At 44.0% G+C, this 23,983-nt stretch overlaps 1 protein-coding gene across 1 annotated transcript; it reads right to left on the bottom strand.

Annotated features, from left to right (window-relative positions):
* Window positions 1-12,600: 12,600 nt before the first annotated feature.
* Window positions 12,601-15,118, bottom strand: LOC119332122 (GTP-binding nuclear protein Ran-3-like). Its single transcript, XM_037605291.1, has 7 exons — window positions 14,931-15,118; window positions 14,616-14,742; window positions 14,378-14,495; window positions 13,565-13,654; window positions 13,277-13,456; window positions 13,068-13,145; window positions 12,601-12,953 (listed from the first exon to the last, which is right to left on the bottom strand). The coding sequence occupies exons 1-7, from the start codon at window positions 14,931-14,933 to the stop codon at window positions 12,881-12,883; spliced, it is 669 nt and encodes a 222-aa protein (XP_037461188.1). The 5' UTR covers window positions 14,934-15,118; the 3' UTR covers window positions 12,601-12,880.
* Window positions 15,119-23,983: the final 8,865 nt, after the last annotated feature.

Raw genomic sequence — 23,983 nt, forward strand, 5'->3', positions numbered from 1 at the left:
AACTTTAGTATGACCCGACCAGTCTATGCATGCTTCTCTATGCAAGTCATAACTTGCTACGAACAAGTTGTTTGTCTATCCTTTTCTAGGCCTCAAGTCGCTGGATTGCAGACGTCTTCCCCCTACCTGTGTATCATACCTTGATGCGATTTATCGTCACGACCAATGATTGTCTTTACCTGCTAATAATAAACTAATTATTGGAAGTATATATGATTGGGGACACCCGAACCAGACAGCTTACACGTCCCTAAATTAAGAGAACGGTTGGACTAGAGCACTCATACGCAAAACTAAGCATATTATCACCTGACCATGTCCCCAAATGGTGGACACCTATTGATGTACATGTACGTATATCAGTCGTCTACAGTTTATATTGTTGGATTTGGACCATGTGTTGTTTATGAATGCGCTTTACTTATAAACTACAAGATGATTACCATCATTTAGGTTGGCACTGCTTGAAGGGGTCTAGATTTGTGTGCTAGTGGGCAGTGGCGTGGATGGGGCTTCAGGGGCAAGAAACAGACCAAAGAGGCCGAAGTCAAATGCAGGCCTTGTCTCTTTCGGAGACAAAGAGGTCTCTATCGGGAGGTCGGAATTACCGACAAGTAAGTCTTACAGAGTCCACATTCTCCACTTGACCATGTCGTCCAAGGCACGCCAAGGGCCAAGATTGGCGACCTGGGTTTCCCGGGCCGGACACCGAAAGAAGCACAAGGATAAACAAATCCGGAGTTTTTCGTGATCGTATCAGGCACTACGCATCCTCAATCCTTCAAAATCGGCAATGATAATCCTCACATGGAAACAGCACAGCTGTATCTAGAACTAGTAATAGACACATAGGAGTGTATCAGTGATCCGTGCCAGATTCGTCAATCTCCAAATAGCAAAGACGGGAGCACAGACTTCTTCTTCTTATGAAGAACAAAAACGGGAAAACAACGGGCGAAGCGGTAGAGAGAATGATTGGTGCTCCGGTTCGGACGGACGGGTAACGCGACGGTGGCCGTGGATAGAAAATGGTTGTGGACGCGCTCCCGGCCGCCACATGGAGCCCGAGCTGGCGACGCAACCGTTGGGAGGGAGGGCCGTGCATGCATGTTCTACGGGCCACGGCCGCATCTTTCAGCGACCGACGCAGTGTGCTCTGGCTGTACGCTTTGGAACTGTCCAGCCGATGATCAAGTACACGCGGAAACGATACTAAAACTTTTATCGGATGGGGACGAGTAGGCGGATGATACGTGCATGATTGGCTGCGGGGAGTCAACGAGAGCTCTGCGCCGTGGTGGTGGCGCCCTCGCCGTGCGTCGGGTTGCCGGCGTGGCGTGGCGCGTATGCTCGGGGGTACTCTCCTGTGATCGGGCGAGTATAAAAATAAAAAATGGAGGACAGGCCGATCCGAAGCCGGGAAAGTAGGTGGGCGCGCGCGCGGGAAACGACGGGCGATCCCGGGACAGGCGCGGGCGTGTCGCAGCGGCGCCGCGGGGCGGTGCCGGGCGGGAGGAGCACGATGCTCGGGTTTCCGGCTGGGTGGTGGGCGCCCCCCGCGTCCCGGGGCGGACGGGGGCCTCGCCGCGCGAGCCGCGGCGACGGTTGCTTGCCGCCGCCGCTGCCGCCCGCGCCGGCTTGAAAAGTTGAAATGCTCGCGCGCGCGCGTACATGCTGGGAGGGAGGAGGAGGAACATTCCTGTGCACGCACGTCGTCCCGGCCGGGGTGTCTGACACGGACGGACTTCACATGCATGCACGTCCATGCACGTCTCGGATCCCAGGGTCCATGTCACCCGTTGATCCCAGCTCTCACGTGAAACGTGTACAGTCCGCAGAGGAGCCGGCCTCTTCTCTCTCGGCGCCTCGGCCATACAACATAGGGCTCGCTGCTGGATGTACGTATACTTTATTTTCTTCTTGACCCGGGAGGGTGCTGATCAGCTGGGCAGTTTCCCACACCGACACTGCATTAGTTTAGACTGTGTGCAAGGCTTAGCTTTCCACGAGATGGATGACCGAGGAACATCCAAGATTCTTCACCTCCATCGGAATTATTCCAAGTACCGGTAAGACGGTCGACACGGGGAATAATACCGGGGGCGCGGTTAAACGGTCGATTAAAGAAACATGAGTGCAACTCGGAAAATAATAGCAATAAGATGAGTGTGATGCACTTGATCGTGCATCGGTCGGTCGCTGCTTTGCCTCATCTAAGCAACTAAAGTAGATACTATTATCAATTATATGCATTCTTTGATTCGATGGAATCTTATGGAATGCCCGGAGGAGTCAAATGTCAAAAAGAACCCTTCACAATATTTTTGAAGAAAATAACCTTTTTTGTGCGAAACTTTTAATCTATACATCAAACATCAAGATAGTATAAAGAACACCACAAATAGCAAAAACTAAATCAAGTTTCATAGACTACTCAACGACGACTACAACCACGGAGCATCTCACTTTAGCTATATGTAAGTTGTCTCGTTTTTAAATTTGGGTACGTCAATTTTCTTACTGTTGATTATTTTTCCAAGATTTACGATGTGTGCTTTTTCAATTTTTTTTGCGCTGGATTTTTTACTTGCCCCTATTTGGGGTTAGTCGATTTACTTACTGGGCTTGAAGCGCACTAGTCGTTCTCTGCTTTTTCTTCTTCTTCTATTGACTGTTTTTTGTATTTTTAGTTGATTTTTTTCTTTAAGGTATTTTTGGATGTCGGGTGAGTATAAATGTATGCACACAAGTACTATATAATATGTGTGTACATTATACTTGAATGCAAAAATTGCACTACTGTATGCTTATTATTTGCATATTACAAAAGTGCAACATTAGTGCAAGGTTATGTGCAAGTTTTTTAAGTTTAGTTTATTTTATTTCATCTTAAAGGTGCCACAAATTATTCTTGCTTGAATTTGTTTTATTCTTTAAGGGTAATACCAATGTCGCGAATTCATTCCTTCTGATTAAACTTATTTTTTTGCAAAAGATCACCATTATATGCCTATTACAACATATTACTGAAAAGAGAAATTTATGTGTAAAATTGTGTGCAAATTTTGCCATTATTTTTAAAAATTTGTTTCATTTCCTTTCTTCTTAAGGGATAGTATCAATGCCACTAATTCATTGTTTCTTAGAAATCATTGTTTTTATTTTCATGTGTGTAAGTATGCACAAAATCACTATAAAATATGTGTGTAAATTATACTAAGCGCAAAAATTGTACTATTATATGCTTATTCTTTGCATATTACAAAAAAACTGTAATTCAAGGGCAAAGTTGTGGGCAAGTTTGGGTAATACCAATTTCACTAATTCATTCTTTCAAACAAAACTTTATCATTTGAATTTTTTTCATTTTGGTTCTTCTTTAAAGGGTAATATCAATGCCACTAATTTATACCTTCTTAGAAAACTTTTTCTTTTGTGAGATTTTCACCATTTATATGCTTATTCTTTGCAGAGTGCAATTTCATTACAAAGTTGTGTGCAAGTTTATTTTTATTTTATTTTTTCATTGCTTTCTTCTTAAAGGGTAATACCAATGCCACTAATTCATTATTTCTTAAAAAACTTCATTATTTTCTTTGTTTGGTATTTATTCCCCTTTCTTTCTTCTTCTAAGTGTAATAGCGTAATACCAATGCATTTGTTGAAAGGTGAGAACATGTGCCATTTTGATGTTGTTACTGGGTTACGGGGTGGTAGGTTGCTTCTCCCACCTGCTGGTTTGGGGCTTCTAATCGTTTGTGAGCAAATGCATAGTTGGGTTGTGTGAGGGAAATCGACAAAATGAGAATTTCAGTAAGTCAATTTGTGTTGTATATGATTTTTTTTCATTTGATCAGGTTTCAACGGCAGATGTAAAATCGAATAACCTAAATTGTAAATTCCGGCAACTATTCCATAGCTGGTCCCCAATTATCTTGCTATAATTTTAGTGTTTTTATTATGGTGTGTCAAACAATATCTGATGTTAATTCGCATGGTTTTATATTTCTATGGGGTTAAGAGTACATGACATTCTAGTGAGTCTGGTAAAACGCATTTGGGGTTATGTGTTTCCCTTTTTTTAGGAGTCATGTGAATCAATGGAACTCTTTTTGGGTTGTTGTATATCACAACAATAGCGACAATGGACAATATATTGCAGTGTATTTGTATGTATGTTACTACTATCATATGGTGCGATCATAGGGGTGAGTATTTGTGCATGTGTGTGAGCGTCTGCGTGTGTACCGTGTTTAAAAAAACCATCATATGGCGCACCGGCAGTGGCGATCCAGCTTTCACTCTAGCCAGGCTCTATAATAGTCGAGATACATTAAGGAGCTAAAAGGGTATTCATATAAGTCATATTCTCGTCTTTGCTAGGTTCAGCGTCTTTGTTGGAGTTGTGTGATGGCAGCGATGTCTCTTAGTAGGAATAATGTCTCACGTTTGAGGGCGTGTGGAGATTTGTCTCCATCGAATCTAGTGGGATTAGGTCAGTGATGTTCTTTGGCGGATCTGTTTGAATTCGGTCTTCATTCGTGTGTTGACAGGTTTGATCCTTCCAATCTACGAGTTTCTTCATCGGCGGTGGTTGATGCTCTGGCGCGCTGGTCCAGTGGAACCTTAGAACAACGACTTTGCGGCGGTCTATTGCAATAAGGTTTGCCCGACTCCGGCGAAGGAAAAGCGGTGGCAGTGGTGTGCCTTCAGCTCGCTTCGGTGCTTATAGCTGTCGCTAGTTGGTCCATGGACCTGATTCTAATTTTTGTTACCTATGGTGTCCTCTGCACTGCCATGGTTGATTATGAACAGATCAAAAGCTTTCCCAAAGAAAAGAAAATTTATGAAATCCGCAAGTGGTAATTGTTAAGCTACCCCTTTCATACGAGAAAATGACTCCCAGAAAGCAGGTGCACTTTCGGCCATACATGTGGCCACCGTCTGTTCCAACGACGATCTCCCATAGCCAAGTGCATGACAGATCTAAACAACTAGCCAACTTTGCCCCTGCATGCATCCCGGAGCCAAGGGCCGATCGATCTGCTTAATCGCTGCGCCGAGGCTGCATGGCGCCAAGTTGCGCTCGCGCCGGTGGCGCTTCCGCGCGACTTCGCTCCCCGCTCGCTTTCTGCGCCGGCCGGCCGGCCGGCAGGATCCGCGCAAAAGCGAAAGGCCGGGCCTTTTGGTCGCGCATATATTTCCTCCCATAATGCAATCGCGCATAACGAACTACTACTACCCGGTCAAAAACGCGATTCGGGCTTCGACTCGACCACGACGTACGTGTAAAGGCGGCCTAACCTAACCACCCCCGCACGCACCGCCAGCCAGCCAGCCAAAGGAGCCCAGGCGACGCGCCGAAGGAACCGACATGTACACGCTCGACACAGCTCTGCCCAGATAGCTACTGTGCCCATAGTTTTCTCCGCTAGCTTATACTAGTATTAGTAATATGCTGGAGCTTTTTCTGGTTGTATCATCGCCTGTCATAGGCGACTACGGTCCGGCGAATTAAAAAATGGGCACATCGTGTTGCAGTTCCGTCCGTTCTTGGTCCTTGGCAGCAGCTTTTCGCACAACTTGGTCGACAAGTTTACATGCATGCTGATGAAAAGATCTCCAAATGGCGGTCGGCGTCCGCACACATGGCATGCGCACGCGTTATTTGTTCGACCGCGTCGGTAGGCCCCGACGTGAACGTCAAAAAAAGGTGCCGGGAGTCGGTACATATGGACGTAACTTACTGATCAGTTGCCGGGACAGCGAGACACGATGCTGCCCGGCCGCGGTGCCGGTGCGGTGGCCTTTCCCAGAGCTGCCGGACGACAGCAAAGCGCCAATGGCTCTCGGCCGGGGGACAGCAACAGGACGCCGCAGATCGGGCGGACTACGAAATATCATGCGAGTCAGTGTGAGTGTGAGTGACCCTCAAAAAAAAAAGTGTGAGTGTGAGTGTGAGTGTGCATGCGCGAACGGGTGGCCATGCACGCGAGATGTGTGCTCCTCGTGGATCACAGCTTTTGGTAACACCGTCTCTTTCTCTTCTCCTGGTGTAGCTAGCTAGGTTTGAAACTGAATGGAGCTTGATTAGCTAGCTATACGGCCGGACGGCCGGGCGTGTCATGTCATCAGGACGACAAAACGGTGTTAGCCAGACGTACATATACGAGACTTATGACAGGCTGAACGCGCGTGGTCGTGTGGACGTGGCTTGCTATCTGACCGCACGTCCTCTTTGCCCATGCGTGGCTCACGCCCCCGTGCATGTGACCAGCGGGAGGAGGCCGGTTCGGTCGCTGTGGGCCGGCGGGCCCGACCGAGGAGCAGCAACAACCGGCAGATATGGAGCCCAGGAAGGAGCGCACGATAAGTACGTGCGCCCGGCCGCCTCCGCCCAGTCAGTCTCCACCTCCACGTACATGGGATGGGGGGGCCCGACCCCGGCGACAGCCGCCGTCCTCCGCTGGCTTCCTGTCCCTCGCCGACCCGGCCGGCGCACGCGGCGCCAACGTGCGTGCCGGCCGCAAATCGGCGTCGCCCATCATACGCCGGCCGGCCGCGCGCGCGCTTCCGGCGCTTTCAGTTCCAACCCTTGATCGAGGCTTGAGTAGCTGATCAAGCTCCTCTGGCCGTCGCCCCGGCCGTGCAGCTCACGCCCATGATAGGGTGCCAGGACGTCTGTGCGTGGCGTCGTTGTCAGTCCATTCTGCCGCGCTGCCGGTCTTGGATCATGGTGCGTGCGTGGTTGAATGTCTTTGCGCACGTCGTTTGCATGCACTAGTAGCTGCTAGGAGCCTTTGTCGTCGCCGCCTGACGTTTTTCTGACGTCGAAACTCGAAAGCAGACCCTTGATCGTCCGAGAGTTTTTGGTGTGAAAATTACGTAGCGACACTTCTGTTTTTGGCTTGCAGAAGTACTACTTGCATGCAGAGATGCTATATCTAGCGCCGGAGGAGGGCTTTGGGTCTGTCGTAATTGAAACAGACTGTCGATTAACCTGCACTCTTTGGGGCGTGGAGGACGAGCGGTCAGAGGCCTCCCAGGTAATCACAGCCATGAGGAGCTACGGCCTGTTTGGTTCAGATTTTATCAACGGATTCCGCTACCGCGCGGCAGAATCTGAACCATAGGGCGAACCCAGCAGAATCCGATTTTAGAAATCCGCTGCCAAAATCTGAACCAAAAGCGGAAGCAGCCGAGGACGTGCTTTCCAAAATCTGATTCCGCTGCGGGTCAAAATCTGAAAAAGCTGTATCAGCTGGTTTGTCAAATGACCTACATCTTTTTCACATCAGATTTTTCACAGCTGTTTTTCCACAGCAAATTTTTCACAGCTACTTTTAGAAATCCACAGCCGAACCAAACAGGGCCTATGTCTCACATTCTCAGGGATCTAGTCTTCACTACGTTGGTCTTTTTTTTTCTTGAGCAGATTCACTATGATTTTTATTTTATTTTTGAGTAAAGCAAATTCATTATGTTGGCAGAGAAGCTAATGGCGCAGCCCATTCTTGTGCTAGGGCTGCACTTGATTGTACAGATGCTACACAAACCCGACTGGGCCAGCCCAATGACGATGCGAGCGGGGAGACCAGGCGCTGACCCAACGAACCGACCCGATAATGAAAAAACGGCTACAATTTATAAATTCATAACAATAATGAAAAAACATGAATATTTTTTCCCCTAAAAAACATGAATATTTTTTGAAAATATGAACAAATTAAGGTTTTTGAACTTTCTTTGCAAATGTGAATATAATTTCCAATTTTGAACATTAGTTTGGAAAACATGTGCATATTTTGGAAAGCTCTAAACAATGTTTGTAAATCTGATTTTTTTTATTTTTTTGAAAAAAAGCAGAGAAGAGAAAACTTGGAAAAAAAGAAATAGAAAAAGAAAAAAGGAAACGGAATAAAACGACATTAAAAAGGATAATAATAGAAAGAAATAGAAAAAAATAGAAAAAAATGGTTCAAAGAACCTTCTAGAGGGTTCCTAAAACCGATAAAACAGAACAGGGAAAGGTTCCCAAAACCGGACCGTGAAAACGGAATACGTACAGCTCAGGGCCGTCCAACCGCTCGACCTATCATCAACTGTCTCCTGTGTGAATGTACCACATTTCGACGGAAAATGCGCCGAATAGAGAATTCTACTGTAGCATGCATACAGCAGCTTGTGGTTTGAATATTGGTGGACAGTTTTTGAAAAAGAGTGAACATTTTTTAATTTTGTGAATATTTTTTGAGAACAGCTACATTTGAAACGAGTTTTTTTTTAAAACAGACATTTCTCACTAAAACTAACAAAATTTCAAATGCTGAACATTTCTTGGAAATTGTGAAAATAATTCAAAATTTCGATTTTTAAAAAAATTCAAACATCTTTTTAAAACAGTTTTTGGGAAAATCTGAAGTAAAACTTGAAACTCCAATTTGTTTTTCAAAACACGATCAATATGAAAAATGTGAGCAATATTTGTAATTTGGAACACCTTTTTGAAAAAGCGAACACTTTTTTAAATTTGTGAATTTATGAAGAAACAAAAGTAGAAAAAACCACTACAGAAACAAGGAAAATCTGGGAAAAATAAACTGTTTCCCAAAACCTAGCCAGCTTACAAAACATTTAAACAACGAAATGGGTCAACTAGCTTGATCGGCGTTGTTCGTTTCAACAACATTTTGACGCAACGATCATCATACAGGGTTACCGGACGAAATTAGAAAATCTGTATTCGCGCGTGGGCTGGGTCATCACCCCATGCTTAGCAAGGAGAATATCTATTATCGCCACTTCAAAAACCGGGGTCTACATCACATATTTGTCGAGTCCAAATGAACAGAAGAAATGTCCTGACATGGCTGACCAGACCATGCAAAACCCCGAATAGACATTACACAAACTCGACACCTCAATAGACATGGGGAGGCAAGGATGCAGTGGCAGCTCTGGGGTATATATACGGCATGTCTAGGATCTCACAATAGTCTTTTTATCATAGAAAAAAGTTTTAAAAACAAAAATACATGAATAGTTTCACTGTTGGCCCACCTGGCCCATTGGGATGTATCCGCCATTGCGAGGCCACCATGTCAATGTAGTTCAGTGAGAGGTTAAGGGGCGCGTGACTACAAGAGTTATGCTACCTCGGTAAGTTCGGTGCAACTACTATTGCATGTAGAGTTTAAGTTTGTGTCCTCGCATAACTAATCTTTCAGACCTGTTGAGTTTTTGTCCGTGTGTCTTGGTGCTTATCTTGTTCGACTGCCTACACTTCTAAGAGATAATCACTGATCCAAATTCGTTCGTCAGTCATGGCTTTCTATCTTTTTGGATGGCCGAATTAAGGGGCTCTCAGAAATACTTATTGGTAATCAATTTTGTGCAGGTATGCGATTGTCAATGCCACTACTTCGGTCTAGTTGCAATGTCTTTGTCGAAGGGAGAATCTCGTCTTTTTAAAATCTATTACGATGAAGAAGGCATGTCTAAAAGATTTCATTGTAATTGTTAATTTTAGAAATTACTTTGTAGTTTCTTGAATATTTGATCCAAATCATTGTATTAATAATGGTTCTTGTGTTTTAAATAAAGTCACCAGCATTTTAAAAATAAGACCTTTATTTTTTCAAAATGCTTTTGTTGGAGAATAATATCCCTAATTAGCGTTTTTAGGGGACCCCTAATTAGCGATTTCGAGTGATTTGGGAGAGAGATGCGCCACCTTTAGCATTCGTAAATGGGCCAGGCCCAGTGTGCATTGGCAAGCGAACGTTTCGGCGAGCCAGTCGCAGGAGCGCTCAGTGGCACAGACTATTTTTTTCAGACGTTGCACACAGTTTTTTTATACCACTAAAAAAAAGACGTTGCACACACACCGCAACACATGTGTGCAACAATTGAGTCAGGCGCTAATTATCCTTCTTTTTTCGATCTATTCAACATGTGCGTGCATCCGCTTAGTTTCAAAAATATGTTCACGGCGCATGAAAAAAAATGTTCAACAAATGTAAATTTTGTTTCTAAAAAATTTCCATGACATTTTAAAAATATTGATAACATGTAAAACGTTGTTCTCGTAATTTTGTAAAAAAGCGTCCGTACCACTTAAATTTTTGCATGAAATTCAAAATGTTCAAGCGTTTGAAAACATGTTCATAACATTTGAAAAAAAATCACGCAATTTTTTATAGATATTAGTAACATATAGAAGACCTTTGTGCCAGTTTAAGAAAATGTTCATGATAATAAAAAAAATCATGTATTTTTTTTTGAAAAATTGAACATGTTTTAAATATATTTAGTGTCTATTTATAAAAATATTTAATGTGCATTTGATATATTACTACTTATTTATGGTGCCTACCATAGTGGTGGGCGAAGATGATTGATATGTGGTGTGACCTTGTGTGGCGGGAGAAACACCTGATGAAAATGGCTGATCTGTTGATGTTAGAAGACATGTCACGCCATAAATGAAGTCTCAACTGAACAGCTCTTCGACAGGAATGGTATGTGCAATACCATCACCAAGTTCGTATCTAGGTTTAGCTATGTTTATTAATCATAATGCTTTATATTGCACGAGAGACAACATCCCGATACCCAGGCCCATGAATTTACGGCATGGGTACATGGCCATATGAAAAAGGGCCCGGACTAGGCGTATTGCATCAACCAGGCCAAGGGAAGGGGCGAGGGAGCTCCTATTCAGCGCTACAGGCGCCAGTTAGGCTAACTGGCGCCTGCAGCTGGGGCAAATGGGTCGAATCTCTACAGGCCCAAATCAGTTCACAAAATTGAAAAAAGTTCATCAATTTTGAAAAAGTTCATCGTATTCGGAAAACAGTTCACAAAAAATGAAAACAGTTCATCGATTTTGAAAAAAAGTTCACCGATATTTTAAAAAAGTTCACCGGTTTTGAAAAAAGTTCACCGAATTTTGAAAAAAGTTCACCGAGTTCGAAAAGAAGTTCATCTAATTAAGAAAAAAGTTCATCGAGTTTGATAAAGTTCATCGAGTTTGAAATCTGTTGAACCAAATGGGCCGGCCCATCTATCTTTGCCACAAGCGCCGGTTAGCAAAATAACACATTAACCGGCGCCTGTGGCGCCAAATAGGAAATGCCAAGGGTCGAGGCATACACTTCATCGTTCCGGGAGAGCCACGGGCCATGAGGATGATCCGATACATCATCCCATTGATCTGGTGGCGGTCATGAAGGCAGGAGAAGGGAAGAAGAATGATCACTACTATCTTTGCGATGTTGCAATCTCCACATCCTCCACTCCCAAGTTGTCTCAGATCCGAGAGCAAAGCACGAGCTCAAATGCTTCCAAAGCCTGGTGCATCTATGATTCCCGAGCTCCAGGTTTGTATTTTCATTCATCCTTCCATGTCTTTACAAGTTTACATTATTACATTGTAACCTTTATTTCAGATGCGATGGCATACTATAAACCTAGTTGGATGAAGAAAGGAACACACAGGTGACAAAGCTGCAGTAAGAAAGGAGGTTATGAAAGGAAGCCAATAGAAGGCACGTGGAAGAGAACAATTATCTCCAAAAGCAAATAAAGATTAGTTATTTTCCAATAATAGTCATCAATATTAACATAATGAATTCTTTGCTACAATATGTACTCGGTTTTATTGTGACAAAAATAGCCATAAAGGCACGTGGAGTAACAAAAATAATCCGCATATGCACTTTGATTGTGACTCGGTTTTATTGTCTACCCCCTCCTTCACCTTTCACACTCCTAAAGGCCGTGTCCACGAACTTGATCTTCCGCGCCGAGAGATTGTGTTAGCGGAAGCCTGTGTTTGTGTTCGTACTTGTGGTTGATGAATTGCAAACTTTGGGTAGTTGTACTTGTTATTGTGTGCTTCCAAACTAATGAACTTGTGTTTCTGCTTGTGAATTTGTGATATATGTTGAGCAATGGCTTATAATATGTGAGACATGAATTGTATATGTGTGTGCCTATTGCAGGGCTAATTGCAAAAGTAATTTTAGAAAACCGTTGACCGAAGGTTTGCCGAGTGTCGCAAAGGCATGTGTGCCGAGTGTGCGCCACATGACAAGGAGCACCTGGAGATATTTGCTGAGCATCGCCCCACGACACTCGTACATTTAAAAAGGGAAAAAATATTTGCCAAGTGTCAGCCGGCAAACATAGTCCCTCTATCATAGAGTCATCGACTACGGAGGTGAGGGCCACGTGGCACACGCTTTAGGTCGCCAAAGTTCTGCCTGTTTGGAGTGTTTTTTGTGCAGTACTCGATAATAAGCACTCTAAAATAACCTCCAACTAATTTTCAGCAACCCCTAAGAAAAACAATTTTCAGCAGCTCTGAAGTAAACCTTTTTCACTGGAAAGCTCTAAAGTAAGCTTGAATACTACAGTGTCAAAAACGCTCTTATATTATGGGACGGAGGGGAGTACTAGTGAATAGTTTCATAACTTTGAACGAATATTAGAATATTAAATGCGAAGGAACTATATCTACAAACATTAAGCTAAATTCATGTAATGCAACTAAAAATCCAGAAGCAAGCTTTCGAGGTTTGTTGCCTCACTGAGGAATAGCAAAAAGTGGATTTTTGTTTAGATTTTTCTCATGAACACCACACTCCAGAATGGTAAAGAAACCGATTAAGCTTCGCATTCGTTCGGTTTTGACAAGCACCCTGACAAAGAAATCTCAGATCAACTACCACTGAGAAAAACATGGAACTACAGCACAAACCATCGTCATCAGATGCCTACTGAATGTCTGATACGGATACAGAAGTCTCACTTATAAGAGTTTGATTGAAACTATATATGCTGCTACTAAACTAGGCACAGCCTCCGATTGATCAGCTCAGTCCATGATGTTGTCATCATCGTCATCCGGGAGGGGCATTGCCGCCGCAGCTGCTATCTCTGCCTCAATCCTGTATACAAAAGAGTTTTCCAGCATATAAGAGATCAACGCAACATCACAAGCATGCAGTTTCATCAGAGGAAGTACAAGTAGTAGCCTTTAGAGTAGTGCATTGTTCACTCACTGTTGCTGCGCGGCGAGGTCGACGGTCACGTCGGCGGGGAGGAGGGCCGTCTCCTCGATGAACCGGAGGGTCATGTCTCTGCAATCGCAGTCATATATCTTATTAATTTGATTGTTCAGAATGAGCATATATTTTTGTTGGAAAGGAGAATCTGGGTAGCATTGAGACAGTTGTGGTAAAGGTGGTGCGATGCAGCAGAAATTAGTTACCCTGAGAGCTTCCTTGCAAGGTAGAGGAAAGGCTTCTCGAAGTTGTAGTTGCTCTTGGCAGAGATCTCGTAGTACTGGAGGTTCTTCTTCCTGTGGAAGGTCACCATCTTGGCTTTCACCTGCCGGTTCTTCACGTCCACCTTGTTGCCGCACAGGACGATCGGGATGTTCTCGCACACCCTGATTGCAACAAAGGATAATTCAAGAGATGTGTCAGATCAATTCAGGACAAGTGATGAAATAGTAACTAGGTGGAGACTGGAGATATTCTGGGAAAGCATACTCTACCTGCAGATGTCTCTGTGCCAGGTGGGGACGTTCTTGTAGGTGAGTCGGGAGGTGACATCGAACATGATGATTGCGCACTGGCCATGGATGCTGAAAAACAGTAGAAGAAAGTAAGAATCCACTGTCAATGCGCACCAACCAAAAAAATAGCAGCACAACCATTGTGAAAACAATGTATGAACCATTGTGGTGGATGACCATGCCATCTTATTTGCTTTGCTAGAAATCACAAATTCTTAACAACAGACCCTATCCATAGTCTTACTCCTATAGTTGCTGCATGTAATCTAGTCAAACTCTTTAAGCTGCTGCAAAGCACTACCTGATGCTTACGGTAATCAGTAAGACCAGTGCTCTTGAAGAAGGCCAAACAATTAATTCCCAAGAAGCAGGCAGACAAGCTCCAAATATCCTCTAAATACCAATGCACATGGCTCACCCGTTTAAACATCTGAACTTACTAGTATGAAAATCATGAGTGCAGTAAGTCGTATTCCAAAACTCTAAATCATGCCTACTTGTTTTTCGCAACTAATGCAAGTGACCAATTGGATACCGTATCAGATGAATGCGATAATACTAGTAATGTCGACAAACAAGGCCTGCAGTACTAATCGGTGTCAATGTCAGTATAACACAAGACAAATGATTGTTCCTAGGCCAGGAATTTGGAAGCCCCATCAACTTTGCAGGTACTAAAAGATTACTGAAAGTCTGAAACATCTGAACCATGATCGACCGTAGATAGCATCATCTAACCATAGATTCAACATATGTAATTGCGACTAGCTAGTTGGATTTCAAGGATCTTACTAGTATCCGTCACGGAGGCCACCGAACTTCTCCTGTCCGGCCGTGTCCCAGCAGTAGAACCTTATCTTGCCGTGGCTCGTCTGGAAGTCCAGCGGCCGCACCTCCACGCCGATCGTCGCTGCAGAACACCGCGCAGATCAACAACAACAGTCAGCAACATCATCTCTCAACGGAAACATGAGATGCGACCGAGGGGTGGGGAGGGAACCAAACTAGAATCGTCAACAGGTCCACTTACGTTCGTACTTCTTCTCGAACTCCCCGGTGACGTGCCTCTTCACGAACGTCGTCTTGCCGGTGCCGCCGTCGCCGACGAGGACGAGCTTGAAGCTGGGGTAGTCCACGGGCGGGGTGTTGGGGAGAGCCTGCACGCGCAACTCGTTCAGAACCGGAAATCCAAACCCATCGATCGGCACAGAAGAGCCAAAACTACGAGGCGCAAAGCACGAGCAGAATCTAGAGCAGCGGAAACAACGCAGCAACCGCCTCGAAACTCGTCGGAGAGCAACCGCCTCGGAACAGATACGAGAAGAGGTCGAGGAGATCCACGCACCATTGCGGCCGGAGCCTCCGGAGCAGGAACGCGCGCCGGCGTCGGCGGGGCGGGGCGGAGCGACGGAGCGGGAGGAGGGAGGGGATCGGGGAGGGAGAGCGATGGGCTTCGGCGGCGGTGCGAGGGCGCGTGTCTGACGGAGGAGGGAGAGGGGCCGCCGCGGCCGTGGTATATATATGGCGTCGTCCGCTTCGATTCTAAGCTACCGCCTGCGGGCCGGTGGCCGCCATGGCTTAGCTTGAGGTCTAAGCTGGGTTTGCCACCGTACGATGGGAACGTACACGTGATCCTGGCCGTCCATCTGTGTGTCGGTGGGTTGTTAGCTTGGGATGTAAGCTGTGTCGCGCCGCACGCGCCCCGTGCAGGGCCGATTGAGGCCGGTGCGGGAAATTAGTGGCGTCGCCTTCACGCGGACCAGGCGTTTCGGCATTGCCTTGACTCCGGTCCTCCAAGGTTTGAAAATTCCAAATATAAGTGTCAAACATGTGGCAAGTAACACCTTTATGACGTTTCTATAACTAAAATTACCATAAAACATACAAAACCTCAAAAATTGAAACTTATCATCCAAATAGAAAATTGCCATGCTTCACATCTAAAGTCGTCATCGTCGGTAACTAAACTTGTCATCAAAAAAGTCAGGATGGAATTGCTTCGTGCCACACGTGTGGCACTTATGATGATAGCGTTCTGAAAAGTGAAATTAGGGTAAGTTTATAAAAATACATGATCGTTTTTTTCTATAAATATAATCGTAGACATATCGAAGTATTTTTTTAAGAAGAAACACACTGCACGATTTTATCTAATAAATCAAAATAACGTTTTATGCATTTATGAGGAAACTTAGTGACATGTTGAAGTATTTTTTCTATAAATATACACGTAGATATATCAAAGTATTTTTTTTAAGAATAAACCTAATGACACGTAGATATATCGAAGTATTTTTTTAAGAAGAAACACACAACACTGCACGATTTTATCTAATAAATCAAAATAACATATGAAGAATGGGTGCATATGAAACACACTGCACAACCTAGTGACATGTTGAAGCTATCAATGACACACAATAGACAATAACATCAATCATCGCCCTTGGCAACACACAAACTATGATAGAGTTTTCTAAAAGCAATGCCTCTGAAAAAGGTAACAACGCGCAAACTCGTTGTCGTCAGACCCAATAATTGAAGTCAACTCATGGCTTTTCTTCCTGGAGAGCAACTTTGAAGAATCTTCATACAATGTCTTTAACAAGGGAGGACGCATAAGCACCCCATAGTCATGTACAAATGTCACATATACGGGTGCAGAGCGGTGTCCCACGAAGTCCTGCAAAAGTGCCCAGTTAGTACAAATTACTCTATACGCACTCTGATCCAGCTAAAACCGAATTTTCTCATTTTGAACTAGAAGCGGGGCGGATCGCACATACCAGACCTGGAGGTTCTCATCCTAAGCTCAAGATGAGCACGACCTAGCCAAAGTCACCTTGCTTTACCGCATCCGCACGCGGAAGAAGTAGATTTTGCTCGAAGACGCACACGCTATGGACACTGAATATTCAAAGCTCGTCATTGACATATGCACCTAGAGAAAAACACAGGTGAACACAATCCTTACGTTTAAAGGAAGAAGAATCACCTGGAGCAACATGGAGGAAGCCCCATTGTTAGAAAAACTAGACTGGTGTTTTACATCTGAAGCATGGACCCTCTCTTTTCCTTCTACCATGGCTATCCCACTGGCTAAAACTACTTCAGATCATATTCATGTGCTTAACAAGATTGGTATCTCTATACCCAAAGCTCATCTTTTTAGATTTGAATTTTTTTGGCTACATCATAATCAGTTCAGAGAAGTGGCCAGGCAAATTTGGGAGCAGGATGTCCAAGAAGTAGACTGCCAAAAGCATAGCAGCCAAATTCAAAAGACTCGCGGAAGGGTCTCAAGAACTGGGCGAAAACTATCTCCAATATGAAGGAAACCATTAAGGACACAAACTTTATGATACTCTGCTATGATGTGATGGAAGAATATAGAGATCTTACAAATGAGGAATTTAATGGTAGATTTATTCTCATTGAGCACCTAAGACAAATCGATGAGAAACATATAATTTATTGGAAATAGAGAGCTAATATTAGAAAGATAAAGATGGGAGAAGCAAACACCAAGTACTTCCAGGACAAGGCCAATATCAAACACAGGAACAACCACATTGCCATTTTGAAAGATGAAGATGACCAAGAACACGAGGAATATCGAGCCAAAGCTGCTATCCTCTTCAGAGCATTCAAAAAAAAGATTGGGGGTACTATATCAAAGTATGACAATCCACTTCTTGTGCACACCCTGCTACAACAACAGTCTGATTTGTCTGAACTAGAGGCTCCTTTCTCAAAGGAAGAGATTGATGATGTCATTAAAAAGATGCCTGCAGACAAATCTCCAGGACCTGATGGTTTTAATGCAGCATTTCTCAAAGCTTGTTGGGACATAGTGGCCCCTGGTTTCTATAGACTCATTGAAGATTTCCACAAGGGGAAAATCAATACTCAGAGCATCAATTACTCTTTCATCACACTCATACCCAAAAAAGAAGTTGTTGTTCTCCCTAATGATTTTAGACCCATTTGACTTCTCAATTATACTATGAAAATCATCACCAAGCTATTGGAAAACAGATTACAAAAGGTGATTCTCTCTTTGGTCCACCAAAATCAATATGGCTTCCTTTCAAACAGATGCATACAAGATTGCTTGGCTTGGTCTTATGAATATATCCCTCAATGCAAACAATCAAAGAAAGAAATAGTGATGCTAAAACTGGACTTTGAGAAGGCATTTGATATGCTCAATCTGTTGGGGAACGTAGTAATTTCAAAAAAAATTCCTACGCACACGCAAGATCATGGTGATGCACAGCAACGAGAGGGGAGAGTGTTGTCTACGTACCCACGCAGACCGACTGCGGAAGCATTGACACAACATAGAGGAAGTAGTCGTACGTCTTCCCGATCCGACTGATTCAAGCACCGTTAGTCCGGCACCTCCGAGTTCTTAGCACACGTACAGCTCGATGACGATCCCCGGGCTCCGATCCAGCAAAGCGTCGGGGAGGAGTTCCGTCAGCACGACGGTGTGGTGACGATCTTGATGTTCTACCGTCGCAGGGCTTTGCCTAAGCACTGCTACAATATAATCGAGGTGGAATATGGTGGCAGGGGGCACCGCACACGGCTAAGGAACGATCTCAATGATCAACTTGTGTGTCTAGGGGTGTCCCCTGCCTCCGTATATAAAGGAGCCAAGGGGAGGGGGCCGGCCGGCCAAGGAGGGCGCGCCAAGGGAGTCCTACTCCCTCTGGGAGTAGGATTCCTTCCCCCAATCCTAGTTGGAGTAGGATTCGCTGAGGGGGAAAGAGAGAGAGGGGGGGCGGCCACCTCTCCTTGTCCTAATAGGACTAGGGGAGGGGAAGGCGCGCGGCCCATCTTGGGCTGCCCCTTCTCCTTTCCACTAAAGCCCATTAAGGCCCATACAGCTCCCGGGGGGTTCCGGTAACCTCCCGGTACTCCGGCAAAATACCGATTTCACCCGGAACACTTCCGATATCCAAACATAGGCTTCCAATATATCAATCTTTATGTCTCGACCATTTCAAGACTCCTTGTCATGTCCGTGATCACATCCGGGACTCCGAACTAACTTCGGTACATCAAAATGCATAAACTCATAATAACTGTCATCGTAACGTTAACCGTGCGGACCCTACGGTTCAAGAATAATGCAGACATGACTGAGACACATCTCCGGTCAATAACCAATAGCGGGACCTGGATGCCCATATTGGCTCCTACATATTCTACGAAGATCTTTATCGGTCAGACCGCATAACAACATACGTTGTTCCCTTTGTCATCGGTATGTTACTTGCCCGAGATTCGATCGTCGGTATCCAATACCTAGTTCAATCTCGTTACCGGCAAGTCTCTTTACTCGTTCTGTAATACATCATCTCGCAACTAACTCATTGGCTGCAATGCTTGCAAGGCTTATGTGATGTGCATTACCGAGAGGGCCCAGAGATACCTCTCCGACAATCGGAGTGACAAATCCTAATCTCGAAATATGCCAACCCAACATCTACCTTTGGAGACACCTGTAGAGCTCCTTTATAATCACCCAGTTACGTTGTGACGTTTGGTAGCACACAAAGTGTTCCTCCGGTAAACGGGAGTTGCATAATCTCATAGTCATAGGAACATGTATAAGTCATGAAGAAAGCAATAGCAACATACTAAACGATCGGGCGCTAAGCTAATGAAATGGGTCATGTCAATCAGATCATTCAACTAATGATGTGACCTCGTTAATCAAATAACAACACCTTGTTCATGGTTAGGAAACATAACCATCTTTGATTAACGAGCTAGTCAAGTAGAGGCATACTAGTGACACTAAGTTTGTCTATGTATTCACACATGTATTATGTTTCCGGTTAATACAATTCTAGCATGAATAATAAACATTTATCATGATATAAGGAAATAAATAATAACTTTATTATTGCCTCTAGGGCATATTTCCTTCAGTCTCCCACTTGCACTAGAGTCAATAATCTAGATTACACAGTAATGATTCTAACACCCATGGAGCCTTGGTGCTGATCATGTTTTGCTCGTGGAAGAGGCTTAGTCAACGGGTCTGCAACATTCAGATCTGTATGTATCTTGCAAATCTCCATGTCTCCCACCTGGACTAGATCCCGGATGGAATTGAAGCGTCTCTTGATGTGCTTGGTCCTCTTGTGAAATCTGGATTCCTTTGCCAAAGCAATTGCACCAGTATTGTCACAAAAGATTTTCATTGGACCCGATGCACTAGGTATGACACCTAGATCGGATATGAACTCCTTCATCCAGACTCCTTCGTTCGCTGCTTCCGAAGCAGCTATGTACTCCGCTTCACATGTAGATCCCACTACGACGCTTTGTTTAGAACTGCACCAACTGACAGCTCCACCGTTTAATGTAAACACGTATCCGGTTTGCGATTTAGAATCGTCCGGATCAGTGTCAAAGCTCGCATCAACGTAACCTTTTACGATGAGCTCTTTGTCACCTCCATATACGAGAAACATATCCTTAGTACTTTTCAGGTATTTCAGGATGTTCTTGACCGTTGTCCAGTGATCCACTCCTGAATTACTTTGGTACCTCCTTGCTAAACTTATAGCAAGGCACACATCAGGTCTGGTACACAACATTGCATACATGATAGAGCCTATGGCTGAAGCATAGGGAACATCTTTCATTTTCTCTCTATCTTTTGCAGTGGTCGGGCATTGAGTCTTACTCAACTTCACACCTTGTAACACAGGCAACAACCCTTTCTTTGCTTGATCCATTTTGAACTTCTTCAAAACTTTGTCAAGGTATGTGCTTTGTGAAAGTCCAATTAAGCGTCTTGATCTATCTCTATAGATCTTAATGCCTAATATGTAAGCAGCTTCACCGAGGTCTTTCATTGAAAAACTTTTATTCAAGTATCCCTTTATGCTATCCAGAAATTCTATATCATTTCCAATTAGTAATATGTCATCCACATATAATATCAGAAATGCTACAGAGCTCCCACTCACTTTCTTGTAAATACAGGCTTCTCCAAAAGTCTGTATAAAACCAAATGCTTTGATCACACTATCAAAGCGTTTATTCCAACTCTGAGAGGCTTGCACCAGTCCATAAATGGATCGCTGGAGCTTGCACACTGTGTTAGCTCCCTTTGGATCGACAAAACCTTCTGGTTGCATCATATACAACTCTTCTTCCAGAAATCCATTCAGGAATGCAGTTTTGACATCCATCTGCCAAATTTCATAATCATAAAATGCGGCAATTGCTAACATGATTCAGACAGACTTAAGCATCGCTATGGGTGAGAAAGTCTCATCGTAGTCAATCCCTTGAACTTGCCGAAAACCTTTTGCGACAAGTCGAGCTTTGTAGACAGTAATATTACCGTCAGTGTCAGTCTTCTTATTGAAGATCCATTTATTCTCAATTGCTTGCCGATCAGCGGGCAAGTCAACCAAAGTCCATACTTTGTTCTCATACATGGATCCCATCTCAGATTTCATGGCTTCAAGCCACTTTGCGGAATCTGGGCTCACCATCGCTTCTTCATAGTTCGTAGGTTCATCATGATCTAGCAACATGATTTCCAGAACAGGATTACCGTACCACTCTGGTGCGGATCTCGCTCTGGTTGATCTACGAGGTTCAGTAGTATCTTGTCCTGAAGTTTCATGATCATCATCATTAGCTTCCTCACTAATTGGTATAGGTGTCGCAGAAACAGTTTTCTGTGATGTACTACTTTCCAATAAGGGAGCAGGTACAGTTACCTCGTCAAGTTCTACTTTCCTCCCACTCACTTCTTTTGAGAGAAACTCCTTCTCTAGAAAGGATCCATTCTTAGCAACGAATGTCTTGCCTTCGGATCTGTGATAGAAGGTGTACCCAACAGTCTCCTTTGGGTATCCTATGAAGACACATTTCTCCGATTTGGGTTCGAGCTTATCAGGTTGAAGCTTTTTCACATAAGCATCACAGCCCCAAACTTTAAGAAACGACAACTTTGGTTTCTTGCCAAACCACAGTTCATAAGGCGTTGTCTCAACGGATTTTGATGGTGCCCTATTTAACGTGAATGCGGCCGTCTCTAAAGCATAACCCCAAAATGATAGCGGTAAATCCGTAAGAGACATCATAGATCGCACCATATCTAGTAAAGTACGATTACGCCGTTCGGAAACACCATTGCGCTGTGGTGTTCCGGGTGGCGTGAGTTGCGAAACTATTCCACAATTTTTCAAATGTACACCAAACTTGTAACTCAAATATTCTCCTCCACGATCAGATCGTAGAAACTTTATTTTCTTGTTATGATGATTTTCAACTTCACTCTGAAATTCTTTGAACTTTTCAAATGTTTCAGACTTATGTTTCATTAAGTAGATACACCCATATCTGCTTAAGTCATCTGTGAAGGTGATAAAATAACGATATCCGCCACAAGCCTCAATATTCATCGGACCACATACATCTGTATGTATGATCTCCAACAAATCTGTTGCTCTCTCCATAGTACCGGAGAATGGTGTTTTAGTCATCTTTCCCAAGAGGCACGGTTCGCAAGTACCAAGTGATTCATAATCAAGTGGTTCCAAAAGTCCATCAGTATGGAGTTTCTTCATGCGCTTTATACCGATATGACCTAAACGGCAGTGCCACAAATAAGTTGCACTGTCATTATCAACTCTGCATCTTTTTGCTTCAACATTATGAATATGTGTGTTACTACTATCGAGATTCATCAAAAATAGACCACTCCTCAAAGGTGCATGACCATAAAAGATATTACTCATATAAATAGAACAACCATTATTCTCTGATTTAAATGAATAACCGTCTCGCATCAAACAAGATCCAGATATAATGTTCATGCTCAACGCTGGCACCAAATAACAATTATTTAGGTCTAATATTAATCCTGAAGGTAGATGTAGAGGTAGCGTGCCGACCGCGATCACATCGACTTTGGAACCGTTTCCCACGTGCATCGTCACCTCGTCCTTCGCCAGTGTTCGCTTAATCCGTAGTCCCTGTTTCGAGTTGCAAATATTAGCAACAGAACCAGTATCAAATACCCAGGTGCTACTGCGAGCTCTAGTAAGGTACACATCAATAACATGTATATCACATATACCTTTGTTCACCTTGCCATCCTTCTTATCCGCCAAATACTTGGGGCAGTTCCGCTTCCAGTGACCAGTCTGCTTGCAGTAGAAGCACTCAGTTTCAGGCTTAGGTTCAGACTTGGGTTTCTTCTCCTGAGCAGCAACTAGCTTGCCGTTCTTTTTGAAGTTCCCCTTCTTCTTCCCTTTGCCCTTTTTCTTGAAACTAGTGGTCTTGTTAACCATCAACACTTGATGCTCCTTCTTGATTTCTACCTCCGCAGCTTTCAGCATTGCGAAGAGCTCGGGAATAGTCTTGTTCATCCCTTGCATATTATAGTTCATCACGAAGCTCTTGTAGCTTGGTGGCAGTGATTGGAGAATTCTGTCAATGACGCAATCATCTGGAAGATTAACTCCCATCTGAATCAAGTGATTATTATACCCAGACATTTTGAGTATATGCTCACTGACAGAACTGTTCTCCTCCATCTTGCAGCTATAGAACTTATTGGAGACTTCATATCTCTCAATCCGGGCATTTGCTTGAAATATTAACTTCAACTCCTGGAACATCTCATATGCTCCATGACGTTCAAAACCTCGTTGAAGTCCCGATTCTAAGCCGTAAAGCATGGCACACTGAACTATCGAGTAGTCATCAGCTTTGCTCTGCCAGACATTCATAACATCTGGTGTTGCTCCAGCAGCAGGCCTGGCACCCAGCGGTGCTTCCAGGACGTAATTCTTCTGAGCAGCAATGAGGATAATCCTCAAGTTACGGACCCAGTCCGTGTAATTGCTACCATCATCTTTCAACTTTGCTTTCTCAAGGAACGCATTAAAATTCAACGGAACAACAACACGAGCCATCTATCTACAATCAACATAAACAAGCAAGATACTATCAGGTACTAAGTTCATGATAAGTTTAAGTTCAATTAATCAAATTACTTAAGAACTCCCACTTAGATAGACATCCCTCTAATCCTCTAAGTGATCACGTGATCCAAATCAACTAAACCATAACCGATCATCACGTGAGATGGAGTAGTTTTCAATGGTGAACATCGTTATGTTGATCATATCTACTATATGATTCACGCTTGACCTTTCGGTCTCTGTGTTCCGAGGCCATATCTGCATATGCTAGGCTCGTCAAGTTTAACCTGAGTATTCTACGTGTGCAAAACTGGCTTGCACCCGTTGTAGATGGACGTAGAGCTTATCACACCCGATCATCACGTGGTGTCTGGGCACGACGAACTTTGGCAACGGTGCATACTCAGGGAGAACACTTCTTGAT

The sequence above is a fragment of the Triticum dicoccoides genome, chromosome 7A (assembly GCF_002162155.2).
Source record: "Triticum dicoccoides isolate Atlit2015 ecotype Zavitan chromosome 7A, WEW_v2.0, whole genome shotgun sequence".
Taxonomy (NCBI): Eukaryota; Viridiplantae; Streptophyta; class Magnoliopsida; order Poales; family Poaceae; genus Triticum; species Triticum dicoccoides.